General features: G+C 38.6%; 1 protein-coding gene across 4 annotated transcripts in view; it reads right to left on the bottom strand.

Annotated features, from left to right (window-relative positions):
• DCAF5 (DDB1 and CUL4 associated factor 5) overlaps positions 1-16,008 on the bottom strand; it is a 77,580-nt gene that overhangs the window by 44,350 nt on the left and 17,222 nt on the right. For all 4 annotated transcript variants that reach the window (XM_037395939.1, XM_037395942.1, XM_037395941.1 and 1 more), the window contains exon 5: positions 12,177-12,306. In XM_037395939.1, coding sequence (XP_037251836.1) covers positions 12,177-12,306 — 130 coding nt within the window. The remainder of the gene's footprint in view (positions 1-12,176; positions 12,307-16,008) is intronic.

Genomic DNA, 16,008 nt, shown 5'->3' with positions numbered 1-16,008 from the left:
GGATCTCTCCCTTGTACTCAGTCACCAATAATTATTTTGTAAATTTTATTTTCTTTTTTAAAACCAAAAATGGTATCTCTTAACTCGTTATTTTAATTCCCTCCTCACTGAAACGAAGCATAAAGGTGATTAGGGCAAGGCTTATATATATGATCACAGACCTATCTCCTTAAGAAAGCATGCTACAAAAGCCCATGAAATCAGAGCTTCTTTTGAACAACAAATTACTATCTTATACTTTTTAAATTTGCACTGTAAGGACAATACTTTGCACTTCAAATTCTTGCTTTAGAAAGACCAGTGTGTTAGAGAATTTCAAAGCTTACAAAAAAACTTAAACATCATGAGGCTACTGAAGTAGGCAGTATTCCCATTCCTTGATACAGGAAAAAATAAGGGCAAGAGAGGTCAATCAACAGACCAATACAACACTGTGAAACAAAACCAGGTTTCCTGACTTCTTGTTTACTGCATAAAGCTACTTATATTCTTGAAAAGTATAAACATGAATACCACCACTGCTTCTGGGAGCAAGCAACATCCCACAGAGAAAAGGGACAGTACCTAGCTTAAAGTGCCGGACCAGAACCAAAGCAGGGCTAGTGTGGGAATGCTAGTAGGTATGCGTTGCAGCACAAATTAGTAGGCTGCAACAAAGCTTTTACCATGGGTCAGATTCTACCATCCAGGCTGTTTCTCCTTCCTCCAGAAGACAGACCACACTACTCCCACTCCTCCACCACCCAACCACCTCTCCCACCCTCCTCAGTGCTATTTAAGCACTTAGCAGGAACGAGCTACAGCAGCACATCGTCCATGTCAATCAACCCACTGCCTTCGAGGCAAGGCCACAGCTGCACGTTATCAATGCTAATCAACGCACTGCCTTCATTCCTCTACAGGTATGGAAGTTTAATCTTCAAATCAGAAAAAACCCATGCATACCATCTGCAATGGACAGTGTGATTTTAACAAATGAAGGTTTGAGAAAACTACTAAATCAAGACAGGAAACACTTAACAGATGAAACACCATAGCCCTGTCTGAGAACAGCAAAGAATTAAAAGCTGAACTACTAACAATACACATTTTTATTATACAATTTGAACCTCAATGCTCCAAAACTCAGTTGTGTATCTGATCAACAGATCTGGGGATGCTAGAAGAAAGTGAAAAATCTTCCATTGTGTCATTGAAAAAACCTTCAAATATTCAGTTTGTACATCAGTGGACTAACCTGAATACACCCCACTACAGGAAGGATACCAGCCTAAACATAGAAAAAGCTAAGCTAAATCGTCTGTCCCAAGAGGGGCTGACAAGGCCAGACATAAAGTAGGACTGCAAATGAGAGATGGAATATGTAAATCTGAAACAGAAGCTAAGTGAGTTAATTCCGCAACAAGGACAGACATAAAGGTGGGAAAAACAGACTACAGCACCTTTTTCACATACTTAAATATTAGGCAGTATCTGGCAGACTTGCACACTTACTTAAGTATTTCTAGACTACCTATTAGTTGGTGCTCACACCAGCAACAGAAAAGATTACTTGCTTTATAGTAAAAAATATCTAGCAATAAATTCACTGATTTACATCTTTTGCAACTTTAGTGCAGCACTTCTGTCTTTAAAAGGGAAAAAGAAAACAAAGAAAAAAGCATCAACTGGCTGCAAGTAGCAACCACAAAAAAGTAGTCCATACGCAGAGAAGTGCACTCAGCAGAAATACCATTTAAGCCATAAGCATGACTAAAGCCTTAATCATTGTCACCATCTCTCTTTGCCCGAAGTCAAAAAGGCTTATTTGCAACTACTCCCTCTTTTCTTCAGTGGCCCCCTATTAGAAAGGCAGAGGAGACTACCTTAGATGTTTCTAAAAATAAAGTAGTAATTTGATTTTGATAAACCTGTGGCTAAGTTCAGAGATCTATTTATGGTTACGATGAGGAAAACAAAGCCAAAAACCACCCCAAAAAATACCATTCCCCCAGATGCCACTACCACTCAAAAGTTCCTTCAACACATCCCAAAGATTTCCAGAAAAGAATAATTCAAACCCTACGAACTTATGCAACAATCAGCTCACTTTCCATGACATTAAAAGGGACTTTTAAGAAATAATGGAAAACAAATAGAGGAAAAAAATATCCAAGTTTAGGTTCTGTGTTATTTGAGGCACATATGCCAAAACAGATGAGGATGGTACATGTGTGGGATGAGTTGTATTTCCTGAACTGTGAAAGAAGAGAGTTACTTGAACTATTTGAGGTGGTGTGCTTGATCCATACTGGTGAGTGCCTAAATAGCACTTAAAATTCGTTATACTGTAACCTAGCTAAATTAATTACTTTAAGCAGTATAAAGTTAGCCAAGACTCACAGTACATGGTTCAGCTGGGAAGGGAAAGAAATGAAAAAGTAGTTGCCAAGATCCACACATTTTTCCTGCATTCATTAATACAGTGCTCTGCTTAGAGTAGGACTGACAAAGGTCTCTGAACAGAAGCATGCAGCACACTTCTATTGCACTGAAGTAATTTAAACAGACAGTTGCCAATTCAGTGATGTAGAGGACTCCTTCATCTGCAGGGGCTTTGACAATCCCAAAGTACATGCATTAGAAGCGATTAGAATCACAAGCTTTTTTCCTTTATGTGCAGGGTCAAAATGCAAAACAAAGAAAAACCTTAAATCTCCACATACTATTCCTGCCATTCCACTCCTGTAGCCATCATGTAATATCTTATTAAAAACCTGTAAGGAAAAAAAAACATTACAACCAAAGATGCCACTTTGAGAAAATTCCCAATCCACCAGTCCTAGCCTCTAAAGAGGCTCAAGAACCTCGCTGAGCTCATTGTCAAAAACAAACCCTTGTGGTTACTTTCCTGGATTAATATCTCCTGCAACACAGTCAACAATACTGGATCCCCTCATGTGCACTTCCAGAAGCTCAGTATTTCAGCCAACACACCAGATATTGTGGTAACACAGTTAAAACTAGCAACAGCTACCTTTCAGAGTGAGCTCAGGAAGGTAAACTGGAAAGTATAAAACTCAGCATGTGCATCACCATTTCACAGAAAATAAATGCTGTCTCTGTTCTTCTGGTATGGCCTTTAAGGATCAAACACCTTGAAGGTATGAGCCTGGAAACTAAAACTGGCAGCTGTTGGAGATCTGAATCTATGGACTTGGACTCAGTTACAATCCTGGTTTTATGACCTTAGAATACCTTCCACCTCACCACACAGTTTTCTAAAGTCCTCTCTATGCAACAGGCTATAAATATCACCTGTGGTACAGACAGAGCTGCAAATACTCATCTCCCTTTCCTTTGCACTCCCACCCATTAACAAAAACCCCAACAAAATAAACCATGCCTCTATTCACAGTTAATACTAGCCCTCTTTTGCAAAGATGGTCTATTACACAAGCACCCACCAAACTCTGAAGAACTGTTCTCAAACTGCCTGTAGTTCTGGCAGCTACCACTTCTATTTCAAAACTGACAAAGGACTAGTGAACCTCAAACCTAGCTTTTCCAACTACATGTCACATGCCAGTCTAACATAAACCACATAAACAACTACAAGACTCCTACTCCTTAGACTAGAGATACTCCACACCCCTCTGTAGAAAGAATTAGTGTAGTATATACAGTGTTTTCCTCTTGTCATCGGGCCACCACTGATCCAGAAATAAGAAGGTAATACTCATCAGGTCTTTAAAAGACTGTGAACAAGCGAATGAAACAAGTGAAACTATATATAAAGACAAAGCAATCAGGAGCCAAGAACTGTACAGAAGTACTAAGTAACTGTGATTTTTCAATAGATTTGGACCAGAAGTTATGCATCCAGTACATTGTTTTAATAGTTGGATTGTGTTTTCTTGCAGCACAACTAAGCTGAACACCTAGTAATTAGCACTCAGCAGAAAAAGCTCTGTTCATGACAAAGACTTGAGGGAACATACTGTCAGTTGGAGACCAGCAGCACAGTACAGCCACATCCTTCAAAGCTCTTCACATGTTGGCAAGATCAACATACCCTGACATTCATAGACATGCTAAGAGTTGTCCTCCCTCAAGAACCCCCTGAATCTAATTGGTCTATTACAGGGAAGAAATCTCCATCTCTATATTTTGCTCACTATTTAATAAGCTAATCAGTAGGTGAGTCAATAATATCTAACAACAGGTATTCTTCATCCACAGCTTGGGAGTTTGCTTCCTCTGAATTCTCAGTGCAGGAGGCAAATCTGACTTAGTCCATTAAGAGAGTCTTCTTGACTGGTGTTTTTTGAGACACAAATATTCATTTAATGTGAACTAAAGATGTTTGCTTAAAAGGACTCTGAGCTGCAGTTACTCCTCAGAGAAAGAAATCAAAGTTGAATTAACGTTCCTGTTTGGCTTTGTCAGTAAAGCATTGATGAAAAACACTGAAATTGACACTCCTTTAACTTGGGCTTATTATGACTTGTATGATCAAGTTAGCTTTTAAAATATGCTATAAAATTTACAGTCACCAAGGAATACCAAGTTTGCTCTGGTTGTCAAGGATTTTTTTTAACTCATCATTGGGCTTTTTGAGTACATTGACCAACTACGCAGACAGCACAGGCCTCCTGAACTTTCAGAAGAATTTTAAAAAGGTCTGTTGCATGTAATCATTTCTACTTCACTCAGAGCTTGAATTCAATACTTAAGTTGTGGGGACTAAAGTGTTCCCAGCACTCAACACTCAAGACCAGTGTCCTGTTGTTGTACTGCATGAACATAAAAAGTGAAGTGTCAGGCAGAAACACTGCTTATAGTTTATTCCCATGGAACAGGCAGCTTTGGAAGGTAAAACACCCCCAACTTTGGTTATGTTTCACCTCTTCTACTTTGTAAAAAGCCACCAGGAATGCTTCCAAGGAACATGCCGATGAGACAAAAAAAGGGGAAGGAAGGTTAGTGTAGCAAAAGAAGCTGAAGCAAGTAAAACAGTAATGCCACAAACTGCTGAACATACCTAGTAGTTCACTGTTCCTCAAATAAGAAAGGTCTTGCTTCCTTTTTATCTCCTGTTCTCAGCCCTACAGGCCTCCCTCGCCTCCATCACCTGTGCTATTCACTGGGCCCTCCCTGAACGTAGTTCAACTTGCTAGGCTATAAGCAAGCTACCAAGCTTTTCCAGGTTAGTTTTCCGACTTCGAGCATGATGAGTTGGCTTAAAAACCACAGGTCAACCACAGAATTAGTGCAATGAACATAGCAAGAATGAGGGCCTGGGAGCTTTTAAATAAGCCCTCCCAAGCTCACAAACATTCCTTGAGATACGTATTTCTGATACTGACCCACGACTTAGCATTTTAATCTTTGAGCTGGACACACAAATGGATCCCACTGTGTAAAAAGCACAGGCTCAACACTCCCATCACAAGCAGAAAACACTTCTCTGAATAGCCTTTCTGTAGTATGAAAACTAGTTTAAAAGTACGTGATGGTCATTAATAGAACAGGCCAGCAATCACTTTGATCTCAAAAACCTTTAGATTAGTTGATGTAAGTGGAGGGGAGCGGGAACACAGGAAAATAAATAATTAAGGGGATCATGATCATATTTTCTTAGGGAAAAAGCAGCCTTCTGATTTCAGTAAAACGCAGATGGGGCTGTGTAGAAAAGGGGAAGAAGGCAGAACATGAGTACCTAAAAGTAACTGGAGTCACATAGTCATCGCTTGAAATATATATGTAAACTGACTTACTGAGTTGCCCCCAGCAATTCTGTAACAACACATATTTGCAATACTTACTTTATTGTAAACAGTTTAAGATGCAGACTTGCCTTTTTTTGATTTTCTTAAAGGCACAGTTTCCAGACCCCATCTAGTGGTGCGAGTGCCTTACAACAGCCTCATTAATAAAGACCACATTTAAGCTTTTCAATGCACTGTTTTTTAAAAAAGAAACAATACAGGGTTGGTTTCAGTTTAACGTCCACCTGAAAGAATGTCAGTAGTCACACCTGCTAAAAACATAAAACAAGATTTCCAGAATTACTAGTTAACTTGTAATCCTGCTGGACTTATATCAATTCTACTTTAACAGTTCTTCATACACTGTCTTTGAGGAACCAGCCCACCACATTCAGATCTAATTAGTATACTAGGAAAGAAGGGGGGAATATCAATTGCTGCACTGAATCTGAGACAGAATAAATATCAAGCTGTGAATGAACTTTGGGAAAAAGCAAAAAGAATTCGCCTCTATATCCTGACTCAGTCAGCAAGACTAATCAAATTATGACTATCTGAAGTGAGCTAAACTTTTCACAATTCAGAGCTATGCAACTGTCTCTAAATTTCCCCATGTATGCCAGGAAATGCTGGCTTTTCAATTACCTTCTTCACTGTAGTAGCCAAGCATGAAGCACTCCCAGCTTCCCATCAGAAAGTTAACCAATTTCACAGTATATGAAAATTACTCATAACCAGGACTTTTTTTCCTAACCCTAAAAATACTTTCTTTTTAATTTGTAGATGTGTTTAGTGTTGCCTGACTAAAAGAAGTGGATAAAACAAACTCTTCTGGCTGGAGGCATGTAACAGTAAGCTACAAGATAAATCCTCCTACAACTCAACTGGAGAAGAGCCATGCATTCTGGAGAAAAATATTCGGGTGTAAAAATCCTCAAATTTTCCAGCTAAATAAATAGATTCAGGTCATTTGTTTCTGACAAGCAGTGGAATCTATATCTGAATTCTCCAATCTACAAGGATATCACTACTCCATTCAAAATTTTGAAAATTTAGAGCTATTAGTTTAAAACTGCACAATTAGCCGTACTCCACTGACTGCCATCCAAGTTTAGAAGTTAACAGCAAATCAACCCTTTTCTGACAGTGCATCATCAAGCTGAAAAAAAGTTAAATAAAAGCTATACCTCACCTGAGGAGCCTCTGCTGATTAAAACTGGAAATTCAGCATCAACCCTGATCCCCGTCAAATGAGTAAAGGCCAGCTGAACCCTGTGAATTTACCAAACCTCACCTATATCTGTAAAGAGTATTACTGCACTAGTGCTGCTGGCCTTAATATGCATTATGTGAAAGTACTGCTAGCTACAGTACTGCTATTGACCACAAACAGCTGGTCTTCCGAATTCCAAGCTTTTAATTTACTTTCTGGATTTCGCAGGGGAGCAGCAACAGGATCCTCCAGAACACTCTCCAGTTATGAAGCAAATCAAGAAGTAGTGGCTGCACCAGTTTAACTCTGCCTCCATCTAAGAACTGACAGAGAACACGACAGTAGTTGGGGGAAATGAGTTTTACATGAAGTATTTTATTAGCAGCAAATTGTTAACTGCATGTAATCATTTCACCTTTCCCATACCGCAGGAGTGCTGCAGCCCTGCTTAACTCACTGTAAGTTATTTTGGCAATCTACAGCAAACATCTACACTTCTTTCTACCCATTCAACCCCTCATCAAAACTCCACTACCACACAACATGACAGAACAGCTAAATCTAGTAATTTCTGCTAGCACCACAGTGATAGGACTGAAATAACTCCCACGATGGCCACAGTATTATGAAGGATTCCATCAATACTGAAGGAAAGGAGGAATTTCCCTTTATAGATCATGGCATAAAATAAAATCCCTCACAAGTGAGCTTCATATGCAGCAATGGAAATATAGTAGGTTAAGGAAGGAATAGTATGTAACTACAGTACAAAACTGCTGTATCTGTCTGTGCTATTCAACAATCCCAGCAAGTTAATACTTCCATATTGTGCCCCGCAAAAGGCTCTATTCCCTCATCCTTCCTACACCTCAGGCAGTGTTAAATTTTCTTGGATACTGATGACAGCGTAAGAGAGAGCTACAAACCTGTAGAGAAGCAAGGATTTCCACCCCTACCAGATATTTTGACAATGAGAAAAGTAGCCCTTCTTTTCTGTACTAGTGTTATGACATGCAAGTTACACCAGCAGCTTCCTGTTTATCCCTAGATTATGGAGAATTTCAGGGCTGTTTAATCCATTCTGTCTATAAAACTCATCAGCCAAATGCTTTTGGCACACATCTTACCTGCAACTACAGTTTCTGTTCTTTATTATTAATAAGAATATGGAAAATATACACAAACTGTCTCACATACCAGCTTCAGTTCTACGTAAAGTCTATCACAGGTACTTACAGCATTACATGGATTACTTCATCCTTAGAAAAAAAAAATAATCATTTTTCCTGGTAAATTCACAGTGTATTTTCATCAAAAGAGACTATAAAAAACTAAAAAAACCCACAGATGAAAATCTAAATTCTGGCTTCCAATTCCTCACTGAGGTGAGGTATATCTTAACTAATCTACAAATGAATAAAATTGTTTCCTCATAAGACAAAGTGAATTGGCCCCAAATACATTAAAATTCGAGTTCCATATTTCTAGATTAGCTTACTAGATCTGCAGAGACCAGTGGGAGTTTTGGCAAATGCTCCATTATTTTAATAAAGACTAAAAATCCTAATTTATTAAAATATGAGGGACTGGCTTTGGCAGGCCACTCGCAGGACACAGTTCATTCTGAAAGAGACCTCTTCCCTGAGAGTTTCCTGGGAACAAACTAGTGGCAGCAGAGTGCTTTAGGCCATTTTCTTGCCTTCAACCAAGCAAACCCTTCTTGTCATATTTTGGGCACATCCCTGATCAAGCAAAGGAGGAAAGCTGATGGCTGTCCCAGAAAAGAAGCAGCTGAAAGCAGACTTATCATCTGCATTTTTTAAGTTACACCTTGCTCAGCCTCAAGTCTGAGGTTCTACATCTCAGCCAACAGCATTTAGTCTACAGGGAGCAGCCTGTTTCCTACTATGCCCTTTCCTGTTTCTGAGTCCTCTGGGAGGAGTGGGCTGCAGGCAGGAAGCATGTGCCTATTTCACGCAACACATCACACCTAGCAGGTGCAAATGCTTTAAATTCAGTGCTTAAGGGAATAGCTGCATGGTATACACAGTGCACGTCCAGCTGCACAGCATGGGTGTTGCACATGTTCCCCTGCGCAGCAAAAGTGGTGTTACCTGTCCACCTCAGAATTTCAGCACTGGAATTCCGATGTACGATGTTTAACTATCAACCTTTAGGTTTTTAATTGGAAAAATTTACTTTGATCAGATTAGGACCAGAAAGAGGTAGCTCTTGTCCACCAGATATAAGCATATGAGCTTCCACTCATTTAACTTATTCAAGGCCTTCAAGATGACCCAGAGGTTATAACATAAGGAACCATTTCCCCACTCCTTCCATCATTCAAAAAAAGACTGTAGAATTGACTGTAGAATTGAGATTTGTCAAAGGTTATTAAGTCTTTCATACAGGCACTAAACCTGGAGAAATACAACTTACTTGCTCAGAAGCATACCAATTAAATTCTGTTATAGCTATATTATATCTGGCATTAGGAAGAACAATACCACAATACAGCTAAAAATGTGTGTCCTTAAATGTGTGAGCACAGACTGTTATCCCGTACACACACAGTAGCTCCCAACAAGCTCACAGCAAGCACTCTTCCTTAACCTTGTGGTTAAGACTGAAGAAGGCAAAAAAGCATCTAGACCTGAGACCTTTTGAGTTTCCTTGATCTGATAGCTGCTACTACCCCATGCAATAAATCATCAACACTTTTATATGTAAGACTAAGAAACTTTTGGAGATCGATGTTTTAATGAGTATAGCTAAAAATAAGGAAAAGGAATGATTTCCACTATTAGAAAGAAGCTGTCAAAAATTTGTAAGAGGAGAATCCCTTACTCAAGTAATCTGCTCCTGCATTTATCAGGGTCAATGCCTGCATCCTTAGTGATACTTAGAACAGAATCATACAATTACAGAATTGTTTCAGTTGGAAAAGACCTTTAAGATCACAGAGTCCAGCCGTTAACCTAACACTGCCAAGTCCACAACTAAACCATGTCCCTAAGCACAACATCTACAGCCCTTTTAAAATGCCTCCAGGGATGGTGACTCAACCACTCCCCTGGGCAACCTGTTCCAATGCTGGACAACCCTTTCAGTGAAGACATTTTTTCCTAATATCCAATCTAAACCTCCCTTGGTGCAACTTGAGGCCGTTTCCTCTCATCCTATTGCTTGTTACTTGACAGAGGAGACCAACACTCACCTCACTACAACCTCCTTGCAGGCAGTTGTAGAGACTGATAAGGTCTCCCCTGAGACTCCTTTTCTCCAGGCTAACCAACTCCAGTTCCCTCAGCAGCTCCTCACTGGACTTGCTCCCTAGACCCTTCACAGCAGCTTTGCCGCCCTTCTCTGGATACTTCCTCTCTCTATTCCTGTTAGCCTTGTACAATCTTTCCAGCTACATGGGGTGATACCATTCCAGTTTGCTACCCAAATGAAAGACTTCCTCTAAATTTTGCTTCAATGTAGAATTTCCATATATATAAGCTATACCACTCTACCAACATCATTCCTTCTATATTCATATTCTGAGAATAAACGTGAAGAGATAAATGTTTTGGTTTAACTCCCTTTCGAAAACAACACAAACTCAACCTGCAGAAATTCTTAAATCACAAAATTGAGGTAGAAGCTGAAAAACAAAGGATCCTGCAAAACCAGTATGGGGTCAGCTGGCTTGGCCAGAGGAAGGCAGCTTTGTCCATATTAGTTCACAAGGGAAAATCAGTCACAAACTGAAGTTAAAATGACAGAAATTTTATGGGGAAAAAAGAACGTGTTTTGGAAGAGCAAAATAACCCTAGCATCTTGTATTTCTCTCCCTCTATACAGCAAATGCTGAAGTCATTGTGATGTTAGAAAGTTACTTACTAAGACCTAGGCATAGAGTTTGACAGGGATACAAGAAGATAAGCTTAGGCAACTCTCGATCTCCCTTCCAGTTACATTTTATCAAACCTAAATTTAACAGCAGACTGTACAACAGCTGCCAACAAGGGCTCTGGCAAACTTTACAAACATGAGCAAGCTCTAAAGCCGCCAACACCAGCAAGCAAATTCTGATTTAAGCTTAAAAATGAAAATCAATTCAAACCATTAATATTTACAGTTTAAGAACAATAAACCCTTCTGAAACCATAATTTGGTTGCTATTTAATGGATGTCTAAACATCTTACAATATTTTTAGGCCAGTTATAATTAATGTCATATGAGACTGCTTTTTCTGTCTGTATAGTACAAACCCAAGAAGAATTTTTAGTGATATGCATTTCTAGATTTGCCAAGAAATTCACCAATAAGGGGAGAGTCTAATGTATGCTGCAGAACATTTGAAATAGCTGAGGCTACTGCACTGTAAAAGAAGTACTACCTGTTTTCCCCTCTTTTCACTTTTTTGAAATTATCCTTTCTATGCTTACACTCATAACTGAAAACATGTAAACATAAAATTTGGAGGGAGGTGAGAAACACTTGAGGTGCTCAATTTTTTTCTGATTATTCTTGTTAAAAAAAAATACTTTCAAAATCTGAAAAACTGAAAAATACTTTAAAAAAAGCTTAAACTCTCATGCATGCCAAACTCTAGTGCCAGACACTGCATACAACCACTTTATAACCCAGCCTAACTACACTTCATGCTGCAAACTTATTCTTTTCATTTGTTTAAAGTCCTAACGCAAATCTGGAACCACGTTATGCAGCCAAACTGATTATTCAGGTGTCTATATTATCCAGGAAGTCATATAAACTCTTAAGCACCGAGTAAAAAGCTGCCTTGACCACAATCTCTAGTCAGCCACTGAAAACTGAGCTGGATAGAAAAAACAAACTGTAAAACAGGCAGTGCCCACTATGGCTTCTTCCAGTATAAGCAAGCCAGTGCTAAACACAATGGTAAAAACTTGACACAACAATCTGAGTTAATCTGCAGTGGTGAGGCCAGGCAGTCTTCTAGAAAAATCACTTACCTTAACACTGAAGATCTAGCCCCATTTTAAATCAAAATAAATCATATGTATGAAGAATAATGTTAACTATGCATAATAACTTCATTCAGCATTGCTAACACTGCTGTTAATTTTGTTCTGCATCTTTTCTTAATATCATATGTTCTGACTTAAAAAAAGAGTGGCATGCCACCACCTCTCAAGGGAAAGAAATAGCACAACATAAGACAAGGACAGCCAGATCATACCTCTGAGGTTTACGAATATCCCAGAGTCCCACACCTTCCTTAGAGTTGGCAGTAGCCAGTAATCTGGGTTCTACTGGATTAAACATCACACTGTGAAAGGCTGATGGATAGTGTGCCAAGCAGAAGGGCTCTGTTGAAAAAGTTGAGATTTCAGACATAAGAACAAACAATGCATACAACTGTTTGATGCAATGAGTTTGGCAGCTTAGCATGGAAACAGCCTATCAAGATCTGAAGATATGGAGGCATGTTCAAACCACTTCTCAAGCAAACACATCCAAAGCAATATAAAGCCTGAGGTTTAAAAATCCACCCACATGTGCCTTCACTTTGTCTAAATATGGAAAAGGACACATACTGGATTTCAAGACACCATTTTGCTTACGGAAGGTTATCTAAGTTTAAAACTAGCCACTCAAAGACAAAGTATTTTAATCTTCTTAAGGTTCTCAACCAAACAGACATATTTTGAGCCAGGGACTATGCCAGACTTCTCCATTCACTGCTTGCTTTGATGCAACCACTGTGCTGCTCACATGCTTGGGTGACTCTGTAACTGCCCTCCACAAGCACCTCCAAATGTACTTCATTTTCTTTCCTCATATCCGTCATTAAGACGGATAAAACACGGTTGAACAAATAACCCTCCCAAATTCCCAATACCTTCTGAAACTACTGTCCATCAAACAGCTAAGACACAATTAATGTTTACTTGTCCTGCACCATTTGTATCCTCCCCTTAGGATGTATTACAAGGTTTTTGACACAGGGACTTTCCTTTTTAGCAGTGATGAAAACAAAGGTCTCTGACCATGGCTGAAGTTCCCTGGTGCTATTAATTGTCATAGGAGGCAGAGGTAAAACGAAGAACAGGCACAAACTTTTGTTCTGCCAGCCTGCCCAAATGCTTTCGAGATTGCTGTTGGTCTGCTGGCAGCTCCAAACAAGGTTTAACACCAAAACTGACCTTCTACATTTGCATTATAAAATCAGATCCCTGCTGGGACAGAAAAGGCTGTGGTATTAAAATGGCAGCCCCCACTGAGGAGCAATGGCCTGCATTAGCTGAATGGAAAGGCAAAATATCATCAGATTACTAAATAAATAAAGGAATTATTTCTTTATTTAAAATAAAGTTTTAATTTGTGTATATTTGTTTAGTCAAATCATTGCCACTAATTACTGATGTTTTCCTTCACACCTTTATTATAAATAACCTGGCCTGGTACCACAGTTTTTTCCAAGATATCAAAATTTGCCCTTCAGCCTGTCAAAGACAGATGACAGGAGCTAAACTAATGAGGCATTAGGTCACTTTAATGAAAAGCAGGGAGATTACTACTTTGTTGTTCTTTATATTCATTCACAATTGTAGCTTGTATCCACTGGAGTATGAAAATGTTTCTCAACACCATCTCTTCACAAAAATTAAAAATGCATTTATAAAAAATACTGCATAAATGACTTGGCAGTGAAAGATGGGGAGAAACAGAACAGGAATGAAACAATTTTTCCAGCCTCTTTTAATGCACTATTTTAAACTAGGATGTTATTTGCAAGATTTTAGTGAGCTGTCCACTCAGGGTAATTAACTATACTCACGCTAGCAGGCACAGTGACTATTCCCATGAAAACACCATTGCAGACAAGGGGATTATGCCACTGACAAGCATTATATTGTAGCAAACATTGGCAGGGTTCACATATAAATGCTGACTCAGGACTCCTATATAAGAATGCAAAAGCCATTTATTTAAAATTCAGAGAGCTAAGACACTACTCCAAAAAAGCCACGAATGTACCACAGCCAGCACTTCTTCACTTCACTGGTGCAGCCTTCTCATTCAAAGTCTCAGCAACAGTAAAAGTAGTAGCAAGGTTTAACTACAACAAAGAAGGGCAAACCTCATTTCATACAACTTCAGAAACTCAGATCAGATTGGACATTAACTTATGATACTGAGCGGCTTCACACAGATGCATTTAAGCATCCAGTCCCACCAATTGTTGACATCCATTACCAGCAACAGGTAGTTCTAGTAAAGACAGATTTTTATGGTATAGAGTTCAGGATAAGGCAATAAAGCAGCATTTCACCATTTCCAATTTGGAAGCCATATTCAGTGTCTAGTCTCATCACTTGGACATTATGAAAACAGAAAAATAGGGATGAAGTGACTTGGATTTATCAAAGGTAAATTAGTCACATCAGACTAATGTGATTGCCTTCTTTGATAAAGTAACAGACCTCTTATACAGGGGAAAAGTTGTAGAACTAATGAGGACTAAATTCACATGTGGTATAGTATCAAGTTTAGCTACAGGCAGTTGCAAAGGGAGTTGCACAGGGTGAGAAACTGGCTGAAGTGAAGACAACAGTTCATTGTGCTAGTAAGGGACTTCTGAGTAAGAGACAAGTTATTAACAAGTTCCTCAAAGACAGAGAAGAGACATCATAAATATTTTTATTAAAGTCCGTGATACACATACACTGTGTGCACTGTTTTTCAAAATGTTTTAATAAAATTACCAGATGGGAAAGAGATAAGGGGTATCACAATTGCACAAGAGAATCAGAATTCACAGTAAGAATCAGACCAGTGAAAACTGAATGCAGTGCTAATATGCTGAATTTTTATTTATACAAAGGCATGTATAAATATGCCTGGGGTAGGGAGAGCATCAATAAGCAATCTACTCTGAGTATTCTGGTGAGACTTATCAAGAGAGACCTAATTCTGGTTACTCACATTCAATAAAGCCCTCATGATACCAGTGGCTCTAAAAGACTCCTATGAGACTATAAAGTATGTCTTGTTTCAGCTTTCATTTCCTCAACAAAAAGGGACAGAATCACAGTCTAGAAAAGTTACCAAATTCACTAGGTATGGAAAAAGCTAAATCAGTTAAACTGCAACTTTCACCCAACAACGAATGTGTACAAATTGCCACAAAATACATAAGCTGGATTTTAGTGCCATAACCAATATTCCTGTAAGACAAATAGAAATTATGAATTGAGGCAACTGCATTTAATTAGCTGACAAAAAAAAAAGTTTATTTTAGCTATGAAGGAAAGAAACCCGATTCTGTACTCCTGCAGATTGCTCAGTTTTAAATTCTTAGCTTTGTGGTCTTTAGGATAGTGTAAACTCACAATTTCATTTACAGAAGTATTATTTAAGTATTCGTATACAGAAATTCAATTACTGAAGTATTCCCCTCCAAATTTATGTAACTACAGTTATAAACTGAGATTCTCCAGCCTTAAAACTGCAGCTGTAAAAACACAGATTACAGTGTTTTGAGAAGCTGCAGGTTTGTTATATAAATCAACAGTATTCAGTTCTGGTTTAGAAAACAAAATTGAAGTAATCGTTTAACTTCCCTGTTACCACATAAGGGCTCTAAGTTTCCATACAACCAGAAAACATTTGCATAAGAACAATTCTCAGTGTCACGGGGAAGTATATAAATAGTTTTGGAAAACTATTCAAATCAAAGTAACAGCTTTCTAAACATCCAGAATTTCTTATCCCAGGCTATAGACAAAACCAAAGAAAATCCACATTTCTCATTGATTTCAAGTTTAGCAAGATGCTTTCATTGAAGAAACATGTCCTCCACTGCTTCTTTACTCAAGTTAAAACTTACTCATACAAAGTTCTATCCTAGCCTATGCTATATGGTGGTACTTTACGAAGTCATTTAAGACGGTAACACTGAACTGTAAATATCAGGTCTTGCCTATCACAAGCCTCAAGAATTATGCCTCTGTCTCACCCTTCTCCAATGCTCCCTGTCTCAATTGTCCCAGATAAATGTAACTTTT

This window comes from Falco rusticolus, chromosome 7 (genome assembly GCF_015220075.1).
Source record: "Falco rusticolus isolate bFalRus1 chromosome 7, bFalRus1.pri, whole genome shotgun sequence".
NCBI lineage: Eukaryota > Metazoa > Chordata > Aves > Falconiformes > Falconidae > Falco > Falco rusticolus.
This window is presented reverse-complemented; position numbering and strand designations above follow the sequence as displayed.